This window comes from Mesoplodon mirus (genome assembly GCF_964341445.2).
Source record: "Mesoplodon mirus genome assembly, chromosome: X".
Taxonomy (NCBI): Eukaryota; Metazoa; Chordata; class Mammalia; order Artiodactyla; family Ziphiidae; genus Mesoplodon; species Mesoplodon mirus.
This window is the reverse complement of record NC_138981.1, coordinates 40,824,433-40,848,972: the sequence shown is the minus strand read 5'-3', so window position 1 is coordinate 40,848,972 and position 24,540 is coordinate 40,824,433. Positions and strand designations below refer to the sequence as shown.

The window sequence follows — 24,540 nt, the reverse complement described above, 5'->3', positions numbered from 1 at the left end:
GGTGCAAAGTCACACATTTGCGTGTAACTGTTTTTCTTAGAATTTGGACGTAAAACATTCATCCAGGTTCTAAGGTCAGTTCCATCGAGTAAAGTACATTGGCACACACTCATGCAATTAGGTTCCCTTAGAATATGATCAACTCTTTTCATAATTCAGTATAAAGTTTACTAATCCTTTCACAAAATCTTGTGAAAATAGGTTATTAACATTTTCTGATACCGGTTTTTAAAGTATGAGTTTATAGAGCCGTTCACAAAGGTGGGGATTCTGAAAATTTCCAGGCAATTTCTCACTAGTGTCAAGATTCTTCTATATGAAATTAAATTCATTTATGCATTCATATATATTCAATAAGTGTGTGGCTCTACTGGATAGAACATTACAGGGATGCCCACTAAAGTACTAGATTCTGCAATGATGGAAATGTTCCAGAGTGGCTCTGTCCAGGACAGCAGCCACTAGCCACGTGTGTGGGTATCAAACACTTGAAATGTAGCTAGTGAGACTGAGGACCTGAATTTTTCAATTTTATTTCATTTTAATTGCTTTAAAGTCAAATATAAAAAGCCATGCATGGCTATTTCATTTTAATAGCTTTAAATTCCAATGTAAAAATGCCACGCATGGCTACTATATTGGACGGCACAATGCTAGAGTCTTATCACATTGACTCTCATCACGGCTCCTTTTCTTCCAAGAGGAGTCCACGTAAGAACCCTCAGTACCTGGGACTGAGGGCAAAGGGAAGGATGGACTGAAATGAGGAGCTAGATTGCAGAAGGGAGAGGAAGGATGTGCTGGAGGCAAAGGGGGAAAGTTTCATATTCTTACCTTAGGGCGGTTCTTCCTGTATCTACCCCTTTCCACCACATTGCAGCCTCCTGATTCTCCCCCTTTGCAGGAAATTCTGTTTAGGACTGTTATTGGATTGGTGCATCAGTTGAACAAGTAATCTATCTTTCACAAAGGACGGTGCAGTAACCCACCATGGAGAGCTCGCTGCTGCTAAGCTGCTTCCTCTCGTGATCCAGGCCACCCGTTTTAGGCAGCTGGTTGCTGGCAAGTGGATAAGGTTTAGGACCGTGGAATGGAGATTTTTTTTTTCTCTTCATGACTCAGAATGCCTTTATTTATGGAGAGAATCTCTAGCTTTCCATTCATGTCCGCAGACCTTTATCTTAGGTCTGCAGTGTGCCAGGCAAGTTCATTGTTAGGTACTAGTATCAAAAAGAAAACCCAAGATGCAAACTATTATATATAGGATGGATAAACAACAAGGTCCTACTGTATAGCACAGGGAACTATATTCAGTATTCTGTGACAAACCATAATGGGAAAGAATATGAAAAAGAATAGATATATATGTATAACTGAATCACTGTGCTGTATGGCAGAAATTAACCCAACATTGTAAATCAACTACACTTCAATAAAATAAATTAAAAAAAAAAACAAAGAAAACCCAAGTTCTTCATCCTCAAGAAGAGGCTGGGTCTGACTCGGTCCTTATTGGTAATGAGCCTTGAGTTACACTTTAAAAAATGATTGTAGACATGAGAGCCTCTTCAAAGCATTTTCAAGTTCTTTTGAGAAATTGAATGTGTTTCCTCAGCCAACCTCTACTGAGCACCTATTGTATGACAGGCACTGTGCTAGGCATTGGGAATTCAAAGGCATGTTTCCTTGCCCAGAAAAATGCAGACTTGGGAGGAAGCCAGTCTTGTAAACTGATAATTGCATTACAATGTATTGAGTACACTGTTGGTGTTACCTAGGTTATTATAGAAACACAGGGGAGGGCTCCAAGACTCACATCCAATATCATTCCTGTTACATCGATAAGCAATTCAATAACAATATTTTGAAGGGTTCTATAAGGGAATGAAATCTGAGGAAGTTAACTCTTGTAAGAAGGTCTTTGCTTTGCGTCAGACTTTCAACGCCATCCCTAAAGGCACTATGATTAATGAGTAATACAAAAGCACAGGGACTATGAGTCAGCCAGATTCAAAGGGGGTGATTTTTGCAGCCCCAAACAGCCTAGCACAGTGACTGGCACATATGAGGCACTCAGCAATCAATCAGTCAAGATTACTGTTTGTTTGTTTTATAAGTGCAGCGTGGTTTGGTTAAAGAGAAGGTAACTTTTTGCCTTTTGATACAGGTAGCCCTAGCCAGTTCTTGCTGCCTTGTAGAATGATTGTCCCAGGAAATGCTTTCCAGTTTCTTAAGTGTGTAATATCTTTGTGAGTTTACAAGGAGGGGCCCCCTCTTCTTTGCTGGTCTCCCACCAAATCATCCTAAGCTCAGCCACCCTCACCATCAACACCCTGCCCTCCCGGGGTCCCTGCAGGGGCAGGGGGTGCATCACAGCCACTTTAGCTTTGCCTCCCATCCCCACTTACCTGGAGAGAGCAGGCTCTTGCCGAAGCCTTATATCGTTCAGTATCCCTCGCTTTTGCTCACCTACACCATTTCTATTTTCCCTTAAATCTAAATGATTTCAACTGAAGTTTAAAATAACAGAAGCAGTACCTGCTTTTTTTTTTTTTTTTTTTTTTTTTTGCGGTACGCGGGCCTCTCACTGTTGTGGCCTCTCCCGTTGCGGAGCACAGGCTCCGGACGCTCTGCGGCATGTGGGATCCTCCCGGACCGGGGCACGAACCCGAGTCCCCTGCATCGGCAGGCGGACTCCCAACCACTGTGCCACCAGGGAAGCCCAGTACCTGCTTTTAAAAAAAAAATTACAGAAGTGAACTTATTCACTGTAAAACTTTCAAAAAATAAAAGTGTATGAAAAATGTCCCTCTCCAACTGCCCCTCCCCTTAGGGAACCACTGTTCAAAATGTAAGTTGTTTATCCTTAGAGATTTATTGTAGGCACAGGTAATATTTTCAATATATTGTACATATATATTGAAATGTATATATACTTTATATTAAAGAATATGCATAACATTTATATGCAAATATAATTTTAAATAAATGTCATATACTTTTCCCAAACCATTTTTTAAAAAAATCATAATACACATTATACTGAAATTTGCTCTTTCCTATTAATGGTATGCCACAAACATTTCTCCACATCAGTGCATTTAAATCTACCTCATTTCAACAACTGAATAAACAGTATCTCACTGTATGGCTCTATCAAAATGTACCCGATCGGTATGCTGATGATAGGCATTTCGATTGTTTCCAAGTTTTTGCTATTATACACTATGCTACAATAAACAGCTTCCTTCATATTGCTCTGAAGATTTGAATAGGAGCATTTCCTTTTGATAAATTTGTAAAAATGCAATTACGAAGTCAATTGACTTGGGTAGACCAGCTAATAATTTTTTTAACTTTCTGCCAATCAGTAGGGGAAAATGTCCCATTTATCTATAATTTGTAAGTTTCATCATTAATAAGGCTTCAGGGCTGTGTGAAATCATTTTGTAAATTATCTATTTATCCTGTGCTTATTAATATTTTTCTGTATGTGTTGCAAATATTTTCTCCCAGTGTACCAGTTTAAAAAAATTTTTTTATGATGGTTTCGTACTCCTATGAAATATATCTACATTCGGCTTTTCTGGACCAACAGTTCTTTTCGACTGATTTTTGTCACTGGGCTCCAAATATTTTTTATAGCCCTGTATATAAAAAATTAAACATCAACTACCACTGAATATATTTATTCCTAAATTATGTACATGGACCACTGGAAAAAAGTGTATTGTTTTTCTTATAAAATATATAAGAGTAGTCATTTTTGAAAAGCTGGAATTGAAAAATAAGAATTTCTAATATCTTTCTCCACTATCCAGATGTACAATCTAGGTGTGCACACCCCGCTTTGGAGAACACAGATTTATATTCTCTAATCCTTTGGCACCACTGTACTATTTTAATCCCCGTAGCTTTATAATAATTTTGATATCTGGTAGGATATTCTCTCTTCATTATTTTTCCTGTAATTTTGTCCTTGGTAAATGTCAGTTATTCTTCCAGATGAATGTGATCGTCTTTTCAGAACTCCTCCTTCCACACTTCACACTCAAAAAGCTTCTGAATTATTTTATTCTGAATAGTCCTCTTTGTTACCTCCCATAGGTACAACATCTTCTTTTTTCTCCTTGAGAATGTTACTTGCCACTTTGGGGGAAATTTCTTCTACTCTTTGTCTTTTTTTTCCTGAGAGTTCCTTTTTGTTTGTTAGTTTGTTTCTGCTTTTGTCTTTGCTGCTTTTGTTAAAGAATTTTGTTCAATGTCTAGATGTCCTTGAATGGCCCTTCCTTTTTAAGAGTGAGGCTGGGGCTTCCCTGGTGGCGCAGTGGTTAATAATCCGCCTGCCTATGCAGGGGACACCGGTTCGTGCCCCGGTCCGGGAAGATCCCACATGCCACGGAGCGGCTGGGCCCGTGAGCCATGGCCGCTGGGCCTGCGCGTCCGGAGCCTGTGCTCCGCAATGGGAGAGGCCACAACAGTGAGAGGCCCGTGTACCGCAAAAAAAAAAAAAGAGTGAGGCTGAACCAAGCTAACTGGAAGTCCCATGTGCATGAGCAGAGCTCCTGAGCTTTCTACCTACAAATGATAGAACTGCTGCTGATGCCACATGGTTGGTTCTGGCATGAACAGGACTCTTCCGTCTGCCCCTTGTTCCTTCACTTCTGCCCAGTGCACATGCATGGTGCAGAGGCCAACTTTGTGCTGTGAAGGACGTGTCCAAGGAGCCCCTCCACCCAGAAAGCAGGGCCTCCACCCCAGCCAGCCTGGTGTCCTGCATGATCCCTCTGTCCGGTCCAGCAGAACCCCAAGTGACCCGTGTGCCCTTGCTCTTTTCTCTTATCACATCCTGTCCTCTTTCTTGTCCTCTTATAGCAAGGTGATTCCTTAACTATTTCTGTTGTATTCTTAAATCTTCTTAAATTCTTCAGCAAACTTTAAGCATTTCTCCTTCCCCTATTTCAGTTTTTCGCAATGTTTTTCTTAGCCCCAGTACACCTGAGGGGCATGCAAGTACCCCTCAATCCAGTGACTGACTAGGACATTGATTCTCATGGATGCAAAGTGGGGAGAGTCGTGGGCGGGGGGAGAGAGAAGCAAGTGCAGGTAAAAAGGCCTACAGGTGTGTCTGCTCTCACACAGGTCGGGACAGTGCTTACCCTCCAAGTTATTTCTCTGCTCTTTCTTCCTCATTTTGAAACCCACTCATTGGATTTTCTATACCACATTAGTTCCCAGGTCTTCCACCATAATTTTGTTCGAACAACCTCAATTTGCAAGTAAATGATGAAGCAGGAGGAGTGGTACACTGTAGTCGGATCTTATTATAACATTTCAAATTCTGCCCTGACATTTTCACCATTGCTCTGTTGTATTCTTTTGTTGAAATTACATATATTTTGTTCAGGAGGGGAATGAGAGAAGCTCTTTTGTGCAGAATGAGCTGAAATTGTTTTCCAAGGTGTTCCGGAGGTCCTGTTTGAAATGAGGGGTTGGGGCTCTGTGCATTTTATTTTATTATTATTTTTTCTATATCCAGCAAAGATATCTTTTTTCTTTTTATTTATTTATTTTTATTGGAGTATAGTTGCTTTTTTTTTTACTAGTAGTTTCTGCTTTATAACAAAGTGAATCAGTTATACATATACATCTGTTCCCATATCCCTTCCCTCTTGCGTCTCCCTCCCTCCCACCCTCCCTATCCCACCCCTCCAGGCAGTCACAAAGCACTGAGCTGATCTCCCTGTGCTATACGGCTGCTCCCCACTAGCTATCTACCTTACGTTTGGTAGTGTATATATAAGTGTCCATCATCGGATGAATGGATAAAGAAGATGTGACACATATATACAATGGAATATTACTCAGCCATAAAAAGAAATGAAATTGAGCTATTTGTAATGAGGTAGATAGACCTAGAGTCTGTCATACAGAGTGAAGTAAGTCAGAAAGAGAAAGACAAATACCGTATGCTAACACATATATATGGAATTTAAGAAAAAAAAATGTCATGAGGAACCTAGGGGTAAAACAGGAATAAAGACACAGACCTACTTGAGAATGGACTTGAGGATATGGGGAGGGGGAAGGGTAAGCTGTGACAAAGCGAGAGAGAGGCATGGAGTATAGTTGCTTTACAGTGGTGTGTTAGTTTCTGCTGTACAACAAATTGAATCAGCTATGTGTATACATATATCCCCTCCCTTTTAAGGAGGAGGGTGGAAAAGTGGAGGGACCCTGTGCATTTTAGTCATCTGTGTCCTCTCTGCCCTGTCTCTAGATAATCACGAACTAGTTAGCATCGAATAAGTGGCTCCTCATAAAAGGTGAATGTTCAGTCCCTTCTATTTTACAGTAATAGAGTAGTGTTTCTTGAACACATCTTTGGTTTTATCTGATTTCCTGTGAAAGAGGAAAGAGAGGCACACATATTAACAGCAAGGAAAACAAGATTTCATTAAATGTTGGCCTGGATTAATTCATAATATCACATTGCTTCTTTGCAGAGAGGGGCTTACCGTTCGAGTTTTTCACCAAATGTTGGCTCCTTAGCCTTCCTTTTTTTTTTTTTTTTTTTTTTTTTTTTTGCGATACGCGGGTCTCTCACCGTTGTGGCCTCTCCCGTTGCGGAGCACAGGCTCCGGACGCGCAGGCTCAGCGGCCATGGCTCAAGGGCCCAGCTGCTCTGCGGCATGTGGGATCCTCCCAGACCGGGGCACGAACCCATGTCCCCTGCATCGGCAGGTGGACTCTCAACTACTGCGCTACCCGGGAAGCCCAGCCTTACTTTTGACATCAGCTTGGTTTGACTTTGTATATTTAGGGTATAATATCTTATTTTCAGCCTTTGGGCTTCTCAAGTTGAAAAATGTGTGCTTCATTGTAACTGCTAAGGGTAGCTTGATAGGGTGATGATGCTTTTTTCCATTTTACTCTTCTCCAAGATTACTGTGGAAGCATGATTATCGAAGGAGAGGAAGCTCCAGTTGCCTACACGTTGGATGATACCAAACCTGATGGCACCTATGCCGCCATAATAGGGTAAGGCATGCTTATGGTGGTGTGATGATCTTCCATGTTGACAACGTATTCCTATACTGTTAATAAATGTGCCCCAAACTTTGTTCAATAATTTTTTTACCCAACGTCACTCTTCTCCAAATTCAGCAGTAGGAAAAATCTTATTGCTTTTTAAAAAAATAATGTCTTCGAACAAATTAATATTTAGAAAGGAATTAGAATACCAATAACATTTGAAAATTTGTTATACTAGTTTTCTGCTTCATGTTTAATACTGGGGGTTGATATATTCTGGTAAGCTATCTTTTGTGAAAACATGATATGAAGATTTGACTTAGGGTGTTTCACTAAGAGGGCTTCTTGTGGAGGCTGTGGAGGCATCCATGGTATTTACATGGGATGCTGAGATTTTCCAGGTCCCACTAGAGCGGGGCGAAGACCAGCCCAGTTCTCAGCTTGGCAGGGAAGAGCAGCACAGATGGGGATGTCATGGGTGGTGGTTACCTGGAGCAGCCAAAATTGAGATGGGTCTCAGGATCTGTATGAGTTTATTTCACAGAGCCAAGGGTCAAAACAGGGAGATCAAAGCTAGTTGGTAAGTTGAAGGCAATCGTAGGGCTAGAAATGGAGGTGGATTCTAAAAGGCTGGGCACTAGGGAGATACCATCTTGAAGATAGAACCAAAGAGAAAGGGCTGGATGAAAATGGAAAGTCTCAGATACATCTAAGATAGATATTTGAGACCCAGGGCATATTCCTGTTGAGCACCAGCCATGCAGTGGGAGATGGGTCAGTCATGGTATTATCCCAGGCAAAAATTATGGCCAGTCATCTGTTCTGAGTCCCTTGAATCCCTAAAACTAGAAGGTGCCTTTTAGTGTCAGGAATGTAACCAGGAAATAGTAAAACATGGAACATAAAATTATATAGTGTATGATTTGTTTCTTCTGGTTCACTTTTAACTTGTACACTAGGCATATGTGTAGCTATAGACATGAGGCCAGGATGAAAGCAGCCATTGATTTCCCCTCCTTTTTCTTGTTTGTATGTTTTAGATTTATTCTTGCTCACAAAGCCAGAAAACTGACCCGTCTTACCAAAGAGGAAAGGTAGGGGGAAAAGTACCTCCTCTTTCTTCCCTCCCTCTCTCTCTCCCTCCCCCACTCCTCCCTTATTTCCTCTGCTCCTCTCTTCCTTCCTGCCCACCTCTGTACTCCATCTCCCTTTCCTTCCTACTTCTTTTCTTCTTTCTACCCACTTTCAACTTTGCTTAACTTTTAAACTTAAAGACTGCTTATTAACACTGTGTGTATTCCCAACACAACATGTCTGTTATGTTCATTATGAGGGTCTTGTATAAAGGCACAATGCTGATAACTGAAGAACCAAGCATTCGAAATAATATTTATTGAGTTTATCGTACGTAAGATACCATGCAAGGAGCTATGGAGGATACAAAAATGGATATAGCCCAGGAGCTGAAATTTTACTTGGGGAGGAGATAACCAGGTAGACAAATGACCACATTGCAGGGCAGTCTGCAGTACATCCTGCATGAATGATGCATAACTATTACAGATTATAAGTACAGAAGGACTAGTTTCTCTGGAGGTGGCAATTTCTTTCAGCAATTAGCATTCACCACTACTAATTATTTATTCCCACACCACCACTGATAACATATTTACCAACTAAGAGCCCCTGAATTACGTTATGGCACATTCCTAACCCTCACAACCCTGCACCCTCCCCACCACCGTTAGCATGATGCTTTATGACTATTGCCATCACTGTGCTTGGCCAGGGCTATGGAATTCTGACTGACCCACTCACTAAAAAAGTGACTTCCCTGGTGGCGCAGTGGTTGAGAGTCCGCCTGCCGATGCAGGGGACACGGGTTCGTGCCCTGGTCTGGGAAGATCACATGTGCTGCGGAGCAGCTGGGCCCGTGAGCCATGGCCGCTGAGCCTGCGCGTCCGGAGCCTGTGCTCCGCAACGGGAGAGGCCACAACAGTGAGAGGCCCGCGTACTGCAAAAAAAAAAAAAAAAAAGTCCCCACTAGAATATTAACATCCACGAAGGTAGGAAGTTTTGTCTGGTGGGTTCACTGCTGGATCTCCAGTGCCTAGAACAGTGCCTTGGACAGATCTTTTCCCAATTTGTCTTTTGATCATATTTATGGCTTATCCATTTTATACTATAATAAAAGTTTAACTTTTTATAAAATTAGGTTGATCAGTTTTTAAAATCATTGCTTCCAAATGGTCTATCATGCATAGAAAAGACTTTCCCATTCCAAGGTTATGTTTTAAATTACCCATTTTCCATTACTTTTCTGGTTTCATCTATTATGTGTAAAGCTTTGATCCTTCTGAAATATATTTTGGTGTAAGAAGTCGCATAGGAGTCCAACTTTATTTCTTTCATGGGTAGCCATTTGTCCCAGTGCCATTTTATTGAATAATCTGTCTTTTTGTCATGGGTTTAGAATACTCATCTTTATGATTCTAAATTCCCTTATGTATTTGATTCTACTCCTGAATTTAATTTTCTTTACTCTGTCTGACTGTTCCTCTGCTTGTGCCAAAGTAGTCCATTTATGTAAAAACAAATTAGAAAGAAACAAGGAAGGAAAAAAAAGAGAGAGAGAGAGAGAGAGAGATGGTGGAGGGGGAGAAAGAAGGAAGGAAGGAGGGATGGAAGAGAGGGAAGAAGGGTGGGGAAATAAGGCATTTTCATATACTTTTGTTTGTAGAAAGAGCTCCTGGGTTTAAAATAATAATAGGGATTTCCCTGGTGGTGCAGTGGTTAAGAATCCGCCTGCCAAAGCAGGGGACACGGGTTTGAGCCCTGGTCCGGGAAGATCCTACATGCCGCGGAGCAACTAAGCCCGTGAGCCACAACTACTGAAGCCCGCGCGCCGCAGCTACTGAAGCCCGTGCGCCTAGAGCTCATGCTCCACAACAAGAGAAGCCAACGCAATGAGAAGCCTGCACACAGCAACAAAGTGTAGCCCCCGCTCGACGCAACTAGAGAAAGCCCGCGCACAGCAACAAAGACCCCAATGCAGCCAAAAGTAAATAAATAATTTAAAAAATACACTTAAAAAAATTAAAAATAAAATAATAATAATACTTTTGAAATCATTGGCCTAACTCTAAATCACCTGTAAGATCCCCTTTAACAATACTATTCTATAAAAATCAGAATGGAAATAAGTCTAATCTCATACCTTAACTGACTAATTATAACTTATGGCTTACATCCAATTCCCCCATAAGACTAAATTTAAGAGCTACCATTTATTGAGCATTTATTACGTATGTACCAGTTATTGAGCTGGAAACGTTATATGCTCTATATCAGTGGTTCTCAAACATAATCACCTGGAAGGTTTATGAAAACACAGTTGCTGCCACTGCTGTTTCTGAGTTAGAAGGTCTGGGATGAGGTCTGAGAATCTGCATTTCTAACAAGTTCCTGGGTGATGCAGCCGCTGTTGCTGATCCTGAGACCACATTGTTTTACCACCATTAGTGAAAAAAATCAGGTGAGTTTGTTGATAAAACTAAAGGTCAGAGAGTTTAAGTAACCTGCTCAAGACCTCATAGCCTGGAAGAGGCAGAAACAGAATTCGAAGCTTTTCCTGCTCCGCTTTGCCCATTTCCTCTTCATGGGATGGGGAGAGAAAGGAAGGTGAGCAGGAATCATGTCTCAGTCCTCCCAGAATCTCCAGTGTTTAGGAAATTGACAGCAGGTACACAATGTTTTCTTGAATGAATGAACAAATTGTTGTGTGCCCCCCGTGATGCAGGCAATGCATCACTTTCTTTTCTTTAAAGCTATTTGTGGGGGCTTCCCTGGTGGCGCAGTGGTTGCGAGTCCGCCTGCTGATGCAGGGGACATGGGTTCGTGCCCCGGTCCGGGAGGATCCCACGTGCCTCGGAGCGGCTGGGCCCGTGAGCCATGGCCGCTGGGCATGTGCGTCCGGAGCCTGTGCTCCGCAGAGGGAGAGGCCACAACAGTGAGAGGCCCGCATACCGCAAAAAACAAACAAACAAACAAACAAAAAACTATTTGTGACCTGACAGATTTAAGATATTGGAACTAGACCAAGGTGCCTTGTTTTGAAAAATTAAAATGAAATGTCAAGTGGAAGCAATAGCTCAGAATCTTTTTGAATGATGGGAATCACAGGTACCTCTTTGACTTTTTCTTACTTTTCATTTTCACTTATTTTTCCCCCTCTCTTCCCATAGGTTGAAGAAACTTTGTGACCTCTATGCAAAAGTTCTGGGCTCACAAGAAGCTTTGCACGTAAGGCTTCCCAACCCTTCCCTAAGGGAGAGAGATCTTGCTTTGTTGTCAGGGGGCTAGCAGGGATGGGCTTGTGCAAGAAGGGCTCTAGAGCTCAAGTTTTCCCTGATCTATTCTCGGAGGAGTCTGCACCAGAGTTGGTAAACTTAAGAGTTGTCCCAGAGAGTATGGGCCCTGGCTGTGCTAGTGGCAGCTTAGGCACCCTGCAACACTGATGTGTTTTAGGTGGTGCTACCCTTGTCCCTGAGTTCAAGGTGATCCCTGTCAGCTGAGTTTCCTAGACATCTCGGCAGGTAGCCTGAGGAAGCTGTGATGTTCAAATTCAAAGTCGTTCCCCTCCCCACTGGGTGGTTAAAGGTGGGATGGGATAGGTAGGGAGGCAGTGCGGTAGGGGCATTTGGTGATAGTCAAAGGGCCCATAACCAGTAGCCATAACGACCTCCTTCATCAATATTTAAAACAATGAACCGACATTCTCGTTCCATTCACAACTGCTGGGTTTTTAATGTTTTGACACGGAGTACATCACCTTTTGAAGGCTATTATTAAATCCAGTTATCCCGTGCAGCACTTGAAGACAATGGAAAAGGATGTACAAATGAGCAGTTAAAGCATGAGACAAATCTAATAAAGGGGCTAAGAATGTTTAACTTGTTAAGCCTCTTAAATCCAAATCTCTGCAGGGCACGCCATGACCTAGTTGAACAGCTACATGGCTTCATCTTATCCCTCAAACACTTATTTTGCTCAACTTTGCAGTGGCTTGCTTCCTCCTAGTCAAGTTGTGGCTTTTGAATTTGTCATTTTTGTTCATCCTTTTAAAGCAAGAGTTACTTGTTACAGGTGAAACACATGCTCTTGAAGGTTTGGGGGATTCCTCCTCAGTAAATGAACAAGAATGATGAATTGATTGGTTTGGAGAGAAACATAATAATAATGAAGAACGTGTTTTGTTTCATTTTTTGCTTTCATATACCATTTAACAAGTTTAAATATAAGCATAGCCTCTGGGCACAAGTGTAATATGAGTGAGGTAGCAAGACCCAAAGTAGATACACATTAAAAATTAATCCTACCACAGCTGCTAAAATTGACTGGTCTTTCTGTTTAAATATTCGGTTCAAGATACTTCTCCCTGGTAGATTCTCAAGCTTTTTTGAAGTTATGTTCTGAGACACCCTCAGGCTGTGAGATGGTTGTTCAGGGAAAACCCCAGTGGGAGGGGAAAGCAGTTGTGCTCAAGTTCCCCAAAAGATGATCATTTTTAATACGGGAAAGTCTCTTTTCCTAAGAAGAATGTGGATGATTAATTGCTGGTGATAAAATGAGTTGGTCCTGGGAATTCCTGGCCGTCCAGTGGTTAGGACTCTGAGCTCTCACTGCTGAGGGACCGGGTTCGATCCCTGGTAGGGGAACTAAGATCCCACAAGCCACAAGGCGCGGCCAAGAAAAAAAAAAACGAGTTGGTCGTGCTGTTGTTTGGTGTGTGTCCTGGGAGCAAGGAAAGGTGAAAGATGAAGTCCAACCCTTCTTCTGATCGGCTGGCTGGAGACAGCCAGAGAAGGATGCTCACGAGATGGAAGAGGGCCGGGTCTGAGGCATCAGAGCAACTTACACCCCTCAGACAGGGCCTCGTGCTTTTGTAAATAGGATTCGTTACAAATGACTATCCGAAGTCCCATGTGTGACTGCAAATTTTTAAAACAAAACATCTTTTCCAAGTCTATTTTTATGCTCACATTTTTCTCTTAAGACTTGCCATGTTGATTTTATCTTTTCAAAATAATACCTAATGATAACACTTATGTTATTGTAATAAAGAGCTTGAACTTTGCAAAATCTCAGCTAATGTTTTGCCTGTTCATGGCAAAAACATACTTTTCAGACCGATAGCTGCCTGCATCGCCATCAACAGAAGTGCCTACATCCCATGAAAACATTAATCCGTCTGTTCTAGTTTCTCTTAACGAAGTTGACTTGCGTGAAAAACATGAATCTGGTCATTCTTTTTCCTTAACAGGCACGCTTTTCTACTTTTCTCATCCTCCTTACTCCAGTAAGCATAAATCCCTTTTTAAACTTGTCTTGAAACCATTAGGCACTAAAAACTTCTTAATACGTAAGGCCAATTTAAACATAGAGCCAGACAATTGCAGCTTATGAATAGTACCTGGGACATGAATGAACCAAGTGAGAAAATTTTCTAAGTCAGAATTTCTTAGAAGTCTATCACCAAGGACATTTACCTGCCCAAAGTCCTATCTCTAAAAACATCGGGATAATAAGGCTCTATTTCAGACAGATACTGATTGTCCAGTAGGAAGCCTACTGGACTGTGTTTGATTTATTCGAGACTAGATTGCTTCCTTTGAGTCTGCTTTGAGTTTTTGTCCCTCTGTCTTGCAGCCGGTGCACTATGAAGAGAAGAACTGGTGTGAGGAGCAGTACTCCGGGGGCTGCTACACGACCTACTTCCCCCCGGGGATCATGACTCAATATGGAAGGTAGAGTAAAAGTGGGCTCAGTTCTAACTGAAACTCCCTGAATCTGAGCCCGTAACTGTAAGAAGGTTCGTGGAGCTCTTCTCCCCTGTTCCTTGTAAATGCTGAAAAAAAATCCCCAAATCCCCAATTTCCTTTGGATCTTGTGAATCTCACTAATGAAGTCATTATAATTCTGCATCATGGTGGTGCCCTTGACTCTTAAGTCCTCTGAAGGAGCAATCCCAATCAATAGAACCAAAGAAGGTGGCAGCATAAGAATAGGAATTTAGATAGAGGGTTCCCTTATATTGTCAGAAGAAGTGTCTTTATACTGAGTTTAGGGCTCAGTGGAACTTCTTCAGTGGGCACTGTATAAGTGCCAATACGGGTACAGCATTATAAAAGCAAATTGTGTTCTAGACTGGGGGTAAAGGGACTTGGGTTCAAACCCCTGATCCTACCAATAACCAACTTTGTCATCCTGGACAGGTCACTTCTCCTCTCTGGACCTTACTTTCCTTAGCAGGTGGATGAGAAAGCATAAGATGGCATACAGTAGACAAGAATCAGTATGTTAAAAGGAGCATAAGTTAGTTTTCACATCTTCATTGAGATATAATTCACATACCATAGAGTTCACCCATTCGAAGTGTATAATTCAATGGCTTTTAGCATTTACAGTGTTGTGCAGCCAAGTATGACTCATTGGTGTTTAGTTCATTGTATTTGATGACAACAACAAGGTATGAATTAATAATATAGTAGTAATTATTATGACCATCAAAGTAATACTAAACGAAGCAATCATTTAATGCCAAGAGCTCAATCTAAACAAAATAGGAAATGTAGAGTAATGAGTAAAAGGCTGAGTATGCAACAAAAAAAGGGTGTTAGTAAATGTAAATGGCTAATCAATCTGTTAGTGAAAACCAGTCAAAGAAGGATTAAAACCTGCTTGTGAGAGGATACATAATGGCTTTGGTGAGCGCTTTCCCCATCTTCCTGAAGATGGCAAAATATCATCTATGAGATCATTCAGAGGGTGCCACCTGATTAGCTACTGGTCATTAAGTTAATTTTTGGATATGCTGATTGTAGAATATGTCAATAGTAATTGTTTCATTCAGCACTTATTGGCTAAGTGCCAACTATTTGCCAAGCACTCTGCTGAAAACTTCAATATATAGGTAGACCTTGAAGATATTGTGAGTTCGGTTCCAGACTACTGCAATAAAGCGAGTCACACAAAATTACTTTCTTTTTGGTTGCCCAGTGCGTATAAAAGTTATGTTTACATTATACTGTAGTCTGTTGAGTGTGCAAGAGCATTATGTCTAAAACAATGTACATATCTTAATTAAAAAATACTTTGTTGCTAAGAAATGCTAAGCATCATCTGACAATGCAGGGTTGCCACAAACCTTCAATTCGTGGAAAAAAAATGCAATATTTGCGAAGCACAATAAAGCAAAGCACGACAAAACAAAGTTTGCCTGTACCAAGATAAGCCCTCCCTGCTGTAAAGGAGCTGACGGTGTTAGGAGCTAGGGTAGGGATGGGGAGAGGAGAGAATATCAAACATTGACTCAAACATACTATGGTAAGTACTCTAAGAATAGAGGGGCATAAAAATGCCATGGGGGCCCAGGGAGGGATGGGCTAGCCTTACCTAGAGAAAGCTGAGAAGGCTTCATAATACACATACCACCTGAGAATTGTAGAAGGCAGAGAAAGGCTATTGGGAAATGTATTCTAGGCAGACAGAACCATATGAGCAAACGCTTCCTACAGGAATCTAACAAGTTCATGGAATGTCTGGGGAAAAGTTACACGGCTGGGCCCTATGGGTTATTTTAAGGATAGAATAGAGAGTAAGAAAGGCAGATAGGATCCTTTGCGTCATAAAACACATTTAGGATCCTTTGCATCATAAAACACATTTAGGAATACAAAACTTAACCTCTCAACAGAGAAAGACCATCAGTTTTGTGATGTGATTAGATTTCTGACCACGGGGTAGCTAGTTTCATGCTCAATCCCATAAGGAGTGTCAGGAAAATGCCTTGGGAGTGATGGAGTCCGTGGGGGCGGGGCGGGGGAGGGAAGGACACTCACCTGCACTAGCCTGACCCTGACCACATGAAAGAAGCAAGGTAAACCCCATCATATCAGGCATTTGTGGTGACATGGCAGCACCCTCCTCCATCTTTATTCCTTCTCAGGGCCATGTTTCAGGCTTCACGTGACTAGCTTTAATTTGTAGGATAGAAACTGAGGCAGATCATATCTTACTGACATACCTCTCCATCCAAGCAAGGACAACTGGCCCGCAGGGATTCCCTTGACCTTTCAGGTCCATGACATTTGGGATACTGCAAGGAATTTTATCTTCATGGCCTAGATATTATGCAGTAAATGTTCTGCTTCCAAATGGAAGACAGAGGACAGTATTGACAGTACAACTCTAGTAAAAAAAAATAAACTCACATTTCTTAAGGTTTTTTACTTTAAGAAATGTGTGTTTATTTCTTAGACTGAAATATTGGGTTGGGTTTTTCTGTAAGATGTTATGAAAACCCGAATGAACTTTTTGGCCAACCCAACACTTGAGTGATTAAGTAGTGGTAAAACACATAAGGAAATATTTTACTCCACTCAGCCACAAGAAGTATACATGGAAATATCCTATAGTGTCTATTCCCTCACCTGCACGAGAAACGGCAGGGATTTTTCTTCCCCAGTTTTGGGGCTTTTTCCCCAAAGAAAGAAGATTTCCACATGACAAGTGGAGGGAAGATAATCTTCGCCTGTTTGAAATAAATTCTTGGTTTTTACATTTTTACATTCCAGTAGTCAGCATGATTAATTCTCTAAGCCTTTATTCTCTCTTCTAATATTTAATTCTAGGATTTGGCCAGGCCTCCCAGAGGTTTCCAATTTGGGTTCCATCTGTTTGAAAACAGTGATTCATGTGGTGAAAGCAGCACTGTTTAATGAACATGGAAAAAGCAAAATTACCTTCTCTTGCCGAGAACCCTTCCTGAATACGCTTAGGCTCTCCAGCCCATGCTGGCTATGAATAATTCCAGATTATGCTATGTATTATTATCGGCATTCTAGTATTCTATAGTATCTTCTATTCTCCTTCCCTTTTTTTGCTTGATGGCGACAATAAGGGTAGGTGAAGGAAAACCCACCAATTCAAGCCAACTCATTTGGTTTTCTGTAAAAGGCCCAGTGGTATACAGTGTTGACTAAGACAGAGCCTGGATGTTAGCTCTGGACATCCACATCCATTATCTGTAATATAATGGAAACCTGGAATAGGATGAATAATGACATGTTGATGGCGCTTCCCTTATGGTATTTTTGTCAGGGTAACAACAAACTGCCCCTTGTAGAAACTAAGTGCTGTGACACTCTGTCCTTTTGTGTAGCATATGGGCACTCTTTGTTAACTAGTGATGATGATGATACACTAGGAAAAGTATATAACATAAAGACAGAGACTTTGACATCTGGTCGACCTAGTTCAAATCCTAGCTCTGCAATTTTCTAGCAAGTGGGTCTTGGCAAGTCAGCACACATTTCTCTAAGCCTCAGTTTCCTCATGTGTAAAATGGGATAACTGTAGCTATGCCATGAAGTTCTTTAAAAAGATTTAAAAAATAATGGAGGATGTATAACCAAGTGGTTAAGACTGTGGGCTCTGGAGTCAGATGACCTGGATTCAAATACTGGTTCTGCTACTTACTAGCTATGACCTAGTGTAAATTACTTTGTCTTTGTTGCTGGTTAGATTCCCCAGCAAAGCAGACTCTGAAGCAAAGATGAGCATATAGGATATGTACTAGGGAGAGCCTAGGCATCAACGTCTGTGGAAGGGAGAGGAAGGAAGCAGGAGTGGGCAGAGAGAGAAGTTGGGTTTCTCCCAGTGAAGTTCCAGTGAAGACCTCAGCTGACCCTTCAGGGAGCTCTAGGACTAAGATGACCCTTCAGAAATGTCCAAAGTTGGGGCGAGGGGTCAGGTTTTTATAGCCCTGTGATGATCAGTCACTGGATGCAATTGCTGCTGGAAGGAGGCATGACCTTGAACCAGGCAATTTTCTTTAGTGGCGGCAATTGCCAAAGAGGGCTGACATCAGAAGGCCATCTTCCTGCAGCACTTCCAGCACCTGAGAATAAGTCCTTCATGTTTTTTTGTTTTTACTATATGATTCCACTTATATAAAATACTAGAAAATGCAGACTAATCTATAGAGACAGAAAGCAGATCAGTGGTTGACTGGGGAGGGGGGCCTGGAATGGGCCAAGAGCAGGGAAGAACAGCAAGGTCCTTCATTTTTGAAGGGAGGGCTAGGCAGGGCACCACAGTGTCCACCACAGCCTCTGTACCTCCATATTCTCACCTGCAAAATGGGGATTATAATCGTACTGACCTCATATGGTTGTGGTAAAGATTACTGCACTTAGAAGAGTGTTTGGCGCCCCCCAAAATGTTAACTGTTATAATTTAATGCAGTAAAACTCTTCACACTGGTAGAGCTAAGTGCTCAAGGAATGGTGGTTTTGGAGCCATAGTCATACTCACAGATTTGTTAAATGTTACTAATAGAAAAGGTTTTAAAAATTATTGGATCATGCCCCTTAGGAGATGGGGAAGCCAGAGCTCAGTGAGAGGAAGTGATTTGCCAAGTTCATTGGTGGAATGACCAGGCGGGAAACTGGGGGCACGTGTCCCCTCGCTCAAAGTTGGTGAACCAGCTATCCATGTCTGGGCCTATACAGTCCCTCACTTTACGTATGTGAAGCAAATACTTACTTTACCTCCATTGATGTCCGTCCCTTTACCTGTAAGCTCTTGGTGCAGGAGTGAACTGTGGCTTTTATTCCATTTTGTCTGTGACAAAGATCATGTAAGAACTGGGGAACTCATGAACATTATTCCAAAATTGCCAATGGACTTCCTGACACTTAGAGTCTGAGGAAACGGATCAGCCTTGGTCTTTGTGGGAAGGCTCTCCTCTGGCTCTCTGAGACTGACCACTTTTATCTCTTTGCTTTGCTTTCAAGGGTTCTACGCCAGCCAGTGGGCAGGATTTACTTCGCAGGCACGGAGACTGCTACACACTGGAGTGGCTACATGGAGGGGGCTGTGGAGGCCGGGGAGAGAGCAGCCCGAGAGGTAAGGCCTGGGGTCACGGGCTGTGGGGAAGGACGCAACTCATGGGCCTGACAACCAGGTTAAATATGTCTGAGATCCTGGAAGCCAATTCCCCATGAACCCTCATCTGAAGGACAGTGAAACACCTTTTTTAACAGTAGTCACAGGTGAAATGAACACCTTAACCCAAAAGTAACAATGAGTCCAAGGTAAAAAGAGTCCATGGGGCAAAAGATCACCATGGCTATACTTGAGAGATAACCTAGGTCTAATATTATAGAACCAAACATGTTTACACTAGGATTCAGGATTCATTTATATATTTTCCCACAGTTCTTCTGATCTCATCCCTATTAAGGCGTGTTCACGGCTATTAAAATTTATGGTGAGTCTAATGGTTGGACCTTCTTATGTTATAGATGGAAGACCTTTTGGATCTTTTCAAAGGTTCAATGGACTACACTGGCTTTTACCCTGGTGTTTTTGATGGATATCCCAAAAGACATTGTTAGTCCTTTATTTAAAGAGCAGATTAGGAGAAAGATGGTGTCATTTTTGTTATTCACCAAGATGTGCTTTCTTTTCAGATCCTGCATGCCATGGGAAAGATCCCAGAGGATGAAATCTGGCAGCCCGAACCAGAGTCTGTGGTAGGTTATATTTTATGTCATGAATTTAAATCTCTTTCCTCTAAAAACAATTACTTGTGAATAGAACACACTTGTATATATTCACAGGCCTTCCCCTAAGTGATTCAACCCATGAATGTTTAAAGAGATGCCACGGGTTAGGGCAGAGGTGAGGGATTTAGAAGAACTTTGATAAATTTGCAGCTGCCACATGCCTTGCAGATTATTAGGAAAAAATAAATTATTTTTTGGTCGGATGAGACATTACTCGGAGAGTTCTAGACTTATTAAGAACTCGATAAATGTCTGTTGAATAAATCTCTAACCTGGTGATAGGGGGGAGGAAATGAAGATATGTCAGTATCCCCTGTCTGGGGACAAAGGAGTGGAATGAAATGGAGCAGATTTAGGTTAAAAATGCATTTTCAATATACCTATCATTTTGTAATAAAACCCCAGGAAATTTTCCTGACTGGAAGGAAGTATACACATCATAGAGGACAAGGGTCTAAAAGGTCAAAGTTATTCGTCTGTCAAGTGTAAGGTTAAAAACAGTAGCCTGGCCACTCCAAAGTCATTGTCTTAGTGCTTCTGTCAGAGATGGGATTGAGGACTGAGTGGACCACAGATGCATCCACTCAGCAAATATTTATTGTGCACCTGCTTTGCATCAGCCGCTGGGATAATGATACAGCAGTGCTTTCAGAGCTCAACATGTGGTGGGGAGAACAGATGAGAACAAAAAAGCCCACCTACCATGAAGATGACATGCTGAGAATGTAAAAAGAGGGGGTCATCTTAGTTTGGGGACACTGGAAAGGCTCCGAAGGAAGTGAGATATAAACTGAGACTTGAAGTTAGTGGTCAGAATTAGTTAAGTAAAGGGCCCAGTGGGGAACGGGGAATGAATGTTCTGAGCAAAGGGAATGTGACGTTTCATGGCCTAGAGGTTGGCAAGTGTGAGTCACGTTCGGAGAACTGGAAGAAATACAGACTTTCTGTACTGACACCAAATATTCTCTGAACCCAGGATGTCCCTGCGAAGCCCATTACCACCACCTTCTTGGAGAGACACTTGCCCTCCGTGCCCGGCCTGCTGAGGCTGATTGGATTGACCACCATCTTGTCAGCAACTGCTCTTGGCTACCTGGCCCACAAAAGGGGGCTACTTGTGCGGGTCTAAAGAGAGGGCATCTGTAACCACACCCTCTTCTGCTTTCTGTTTGGTGTGTGGGTTTGGGGAGGGAGTTGTAACAAAGTTCCATGAAGACACAAAGAATGTAGAGTGAAGTGGGGAGCATGACGATAAGTCAGACTTCGACCACAGGAAAACACAATATCTCTTTCTCCATTTTGATCTCTGTGTATTGTCTAGTACCTAGCTTAGCACTCTGTTTCACCCATTTCCAAGTTCACTGGTCTCAGAATCTTTACAGTAGTTAAACAGGCTTGTTAAAGGTCCTTGCTATCCTACCGTATACATTGCCCAGGCACAAAAAACTAGCTTTTTCCTACCTCTGTGGCTTTGTGCTTGTCCTTCCTCTTACCTGTAAGGTCCACATCTTCCAAGATGTCTGCATTTGTCCTTAGAATCCTGTATTGTTACAGCTGGAAGAACTTAGACACCACCTTGTCCTTACTTGCTATTTTAGAGTTGAGCAAACTGAAGTCAAGAGAGGTGGGACTTAATTGCCCAAGGCCCACAATAAGCCACTGATATTTTGTTGAGTAGAACACAGGTGCATTGCTTTATCCCATTTCCCAGGGTGAATTTCCCAATCACCCTCTCTACTCCCTGCCATGGTTGCTAATCATGTTGCCCCTTGTGTGGGTTTACTCTGTACTAAGTTGTTTTGTGCTACTCAGTATATTTCCTTAAGTCTTACTGTCTTCTGCAGTGTGTCTTCAGCTCATTTAAATTTTTTTGAGGGTAGAAATCTTGTCTTTTCTTCCTCTTGTATCCTCCCTTGTATCTGGATACGAAGGTTAGTACACGTTTGGGTAATTAAAAATAAAGTTGATTGACCAGATGTCTGTTGCCTTTTCTTTTTGGGTAATGACCTTCAAGGGTTTTGACAAACCAAATCAAGATCCAGTATTAGGTATATAATTGTGGCTTAAAAGCATTGAGTCAAAATTTTCTTGAAGCTCAGATGATGCGTGCATTTGGATTGTGTGATCCATCATGGGTGGTGTCTATGTGAGCACTTGGTAAATGATTTATAATGATATCATAAGGATGCTAAAAGACACAGCTCCTTGCTTTCACCCCCTCTGCCCCCGAAAAAAGGCTGTCAAAATAATTGACATATTAATAAGTAAGATGCTTTAACTATTAAGACAATTATAATATTTCAGTTGACCTTTCATATTCCTTATCAGTGCAAAGCTTTTTACTAGGTACACTCATTGATTTAAAACCATAGTTGCATAGTCCATTAAATCCTATTTGAACTACTTTTTAAATGAGATCATCATTTCAAAGTATTCATACCTGTCAACTCCCAAGATGAGTTTTTATCAGGATATATATATATTTTTTAACATCTTTATTGGAGTATAATTGCTTTACAATGGTGTGTCAGTTTCTGCTGTACAACAAAGTGAATCAGCTATACGTATACATATGTCCCCATATCTCCTCCCTCTTGTGTCTCCCTCTCTCCCACCCTCCCTATTCCACCCCTCTAGGTGGTCACAAAGCACCGAGCTGATCTCCCTGTGCTCTGTGGCTGCTTCCCACTATCTATCTATTTTACATTGGGTAGTGTATATATGTCCATGCCACTCTCTCACTTCGTCCCAGCTTACCCTTCCGCCTCCCCGTGTCCTCAAGTCCATTCTCTACATCTGCGTCTTTATGCCTGTCCTGCCCCTAGGTTCTTCAGAACCTTTTTTTTTTTTTTTAGATTCCATATATATGTGTTAGAAGACCTGACCTTTTTGAATCACTAGTATTTCCAAAGCTTAGACATTTTTATTTTCGAAAGAGCTTTTTCTTGCTCTCTTACCACGCAATCTAGTCCCAACCTCTTCTTGATAATGTTCTTTTGCCTTTTCCACAATGTGGATCAAAGAATGAAAATCATTCAACAATAACTCAACAGATATATATTGAATACTCTCTCTATTCCAGGTATTTTTCTAGGTGCTGGGAATAGAGTCGTGAACCAAAGTGAGAAAGACTCTTTCCTCATGGAATGTAAAATCTGATAGGTAGACGGTAAATAAGTAAGTAAGTAAATAAATAAATGCTGTCATATATTCTGTCAGTGGAGAGACGTGTTATCAAGAAAATGTAAGCAAGGTGAGGGGGTGGGCAGAGAGTGATGTGGCAGTGAGGGATGGCTCTAGGAAATTTGGTGGTCAGGTTAGGCTTTGCTGAGAAAGTGACTTTTAAACAGTGGTCTAAATGAAGGGAATGAAGCATGGTGCTGTTTGGAAGCAGAGCATTCCAGGCAGGAGAAACAGGAAGCACAAGGTCCAGAAGGGAGACGGGATGGTTGGAGTAATAAAGGAAGAGAAAAGGGGCCAGGGTGACAGGAGGAACAGTAGCAGAACACTAGTGGCAGGAAGTGAGGTTGGAGAGTTAGATAGGGGCCAGATCAGGTAGGGAGTCTTAGGCCATATACAGTAAAGGCTTTGGCTTTTATTCTAACTGTGAAGACAATCCACTGGGGGATTTCTAGTAGGGGAGTAGGTCTGACAGATGTTTATTAGAATCACTCTGTGGTGGATACTGTGGTTCACTGCCCACATCCTACCTTCAGGACTGCTGCCCTCATTCTCCCAGCTGCTGGGAGCTGGGAGGCTGACAACTCATGGCTGTGTCCCTTTCTGTGGGCTGAAGAAAGCCCCCAGGCCCAAAGATATGCCCCTTCCTAGGGGGAGCCCACATCCAATGACTGAGCAATGAGGGCGTACAAAGGACCATCCCAGCTTCACAGCTTCCATGGGATCAGCTGATGCCTCTGTTGCAATTGCATCAGAGTTCAACTTCACTTTCTGCCCCGTTTTGCTTCCTTCACTCCCTCCCAGGTGTTGATCCCAAGGGCACCCTCCAATAAACTTTGTGCATGCAAATCTCCATCTCAGTGTCGGCTTCTTGGGAAATCCAGTCTGTGACACACTTTGCAACGTGGAGTCATGTACAGGAAGAGGGGAAGCAGGAGGCTAGTTCAGAGGCCAGGGCAGTTGTCCAAGCCAGAGACTCTGGTGGCTTGGTGATATCCGTGGACATCCAAGTGGCAATGTTGGGTAGTCTGTTCACTATATCTGTTACAGTTTAGGGGAGAGGTTGGGGCTGGTGATATAATTTGGGGAGCCATGGGATTGAGTGTAGAGAAATGTCTCCTTTCAGCATTTCTGTTATATATTTCTGGAGGTCACACACCTGGTTAAACAATCTGCTGCTATATTTAGGTATTTATTGTCTGCTACCTCCCCAAAAATTTGAGACAACATCCAGTACACGTAAATATAAAGTTAATAAAACAAAAACAGAAAGTCAAGGCTCATGCCAAAAGGAGTTGATAGGTGAGCAGTAAGTGGATGAGGAGAATGTGGATGAACAGTTGGACACGGGGAAGGCCAACTGCTACGTAGGTGGGGAATCCGAGGAACTTAGCAGGGACACACTGACCCAGGCCTGAAATGTAACTATTTCATTTTGTCGCACTGGTGAAATATTACATCAGAAATCCTGTTGGATTGGGGTTTCTCAAAATGCACATTCAACTCACCAAGTGGATTCCTGGCACATCTCACCCTAGTGTGAATAAGCATCAAATTGTAGTCAACCAGGAATAAAATCTACTCTGAAAATGAACTTCTGGGCAACATCAGCCCAAGGTGACTGCAGGATGTTGGGAGACCCAATGATTCCTCCTTCCCCATGACTTCCTGGGTTCCTCTTTCTGCCCTTCTC

At 42.0% G+C, this 24,540-nt stretch overlaps 1 protein-coding gene across 1 annotated transcript in view; it reads left to right on the top strand.

Moving 5' to 3' along the window:
- MAOB (monoamine oxidase B) overlaps positions 1-21,643 on the top strand; it is a 102,155-nt gene extending 80,512 nt beyond the window's left edge. The window contains exons 9-15 of the mRNA XM_082610004.1: positions 6,945-7,041; positions 8,076-8,129; positions 11,280-11,337; positions 13,744-13,841; positions 18,894-19,005; positions 19,572-19,634; positions 20,644-21,643. Coding sequence (XP_082466130.1) covers positions 6,945-7,041; positions 8,076-8,129; positions 11,280-11,337; positions 13,744-13,841; positions 18,894-19,005; positions 19,572-19,634; positions 20,644-20,796 — 635 coding nt within the window. The 3' untranslated portion in view covers positions 20,797-21,643. The remainder of the gene's footprint in view (positions 1-6,944; positions 7,042-8,075; positions 8,130-11,279; positions 11,338-13,743; positions 13,842-18,893; positions 19,006-19,571; positions 19,635-20,643) is intronic.
- The last annotated feature ends 2,897 nt before the right edge of the window (positions 21,644-24,540 follow it).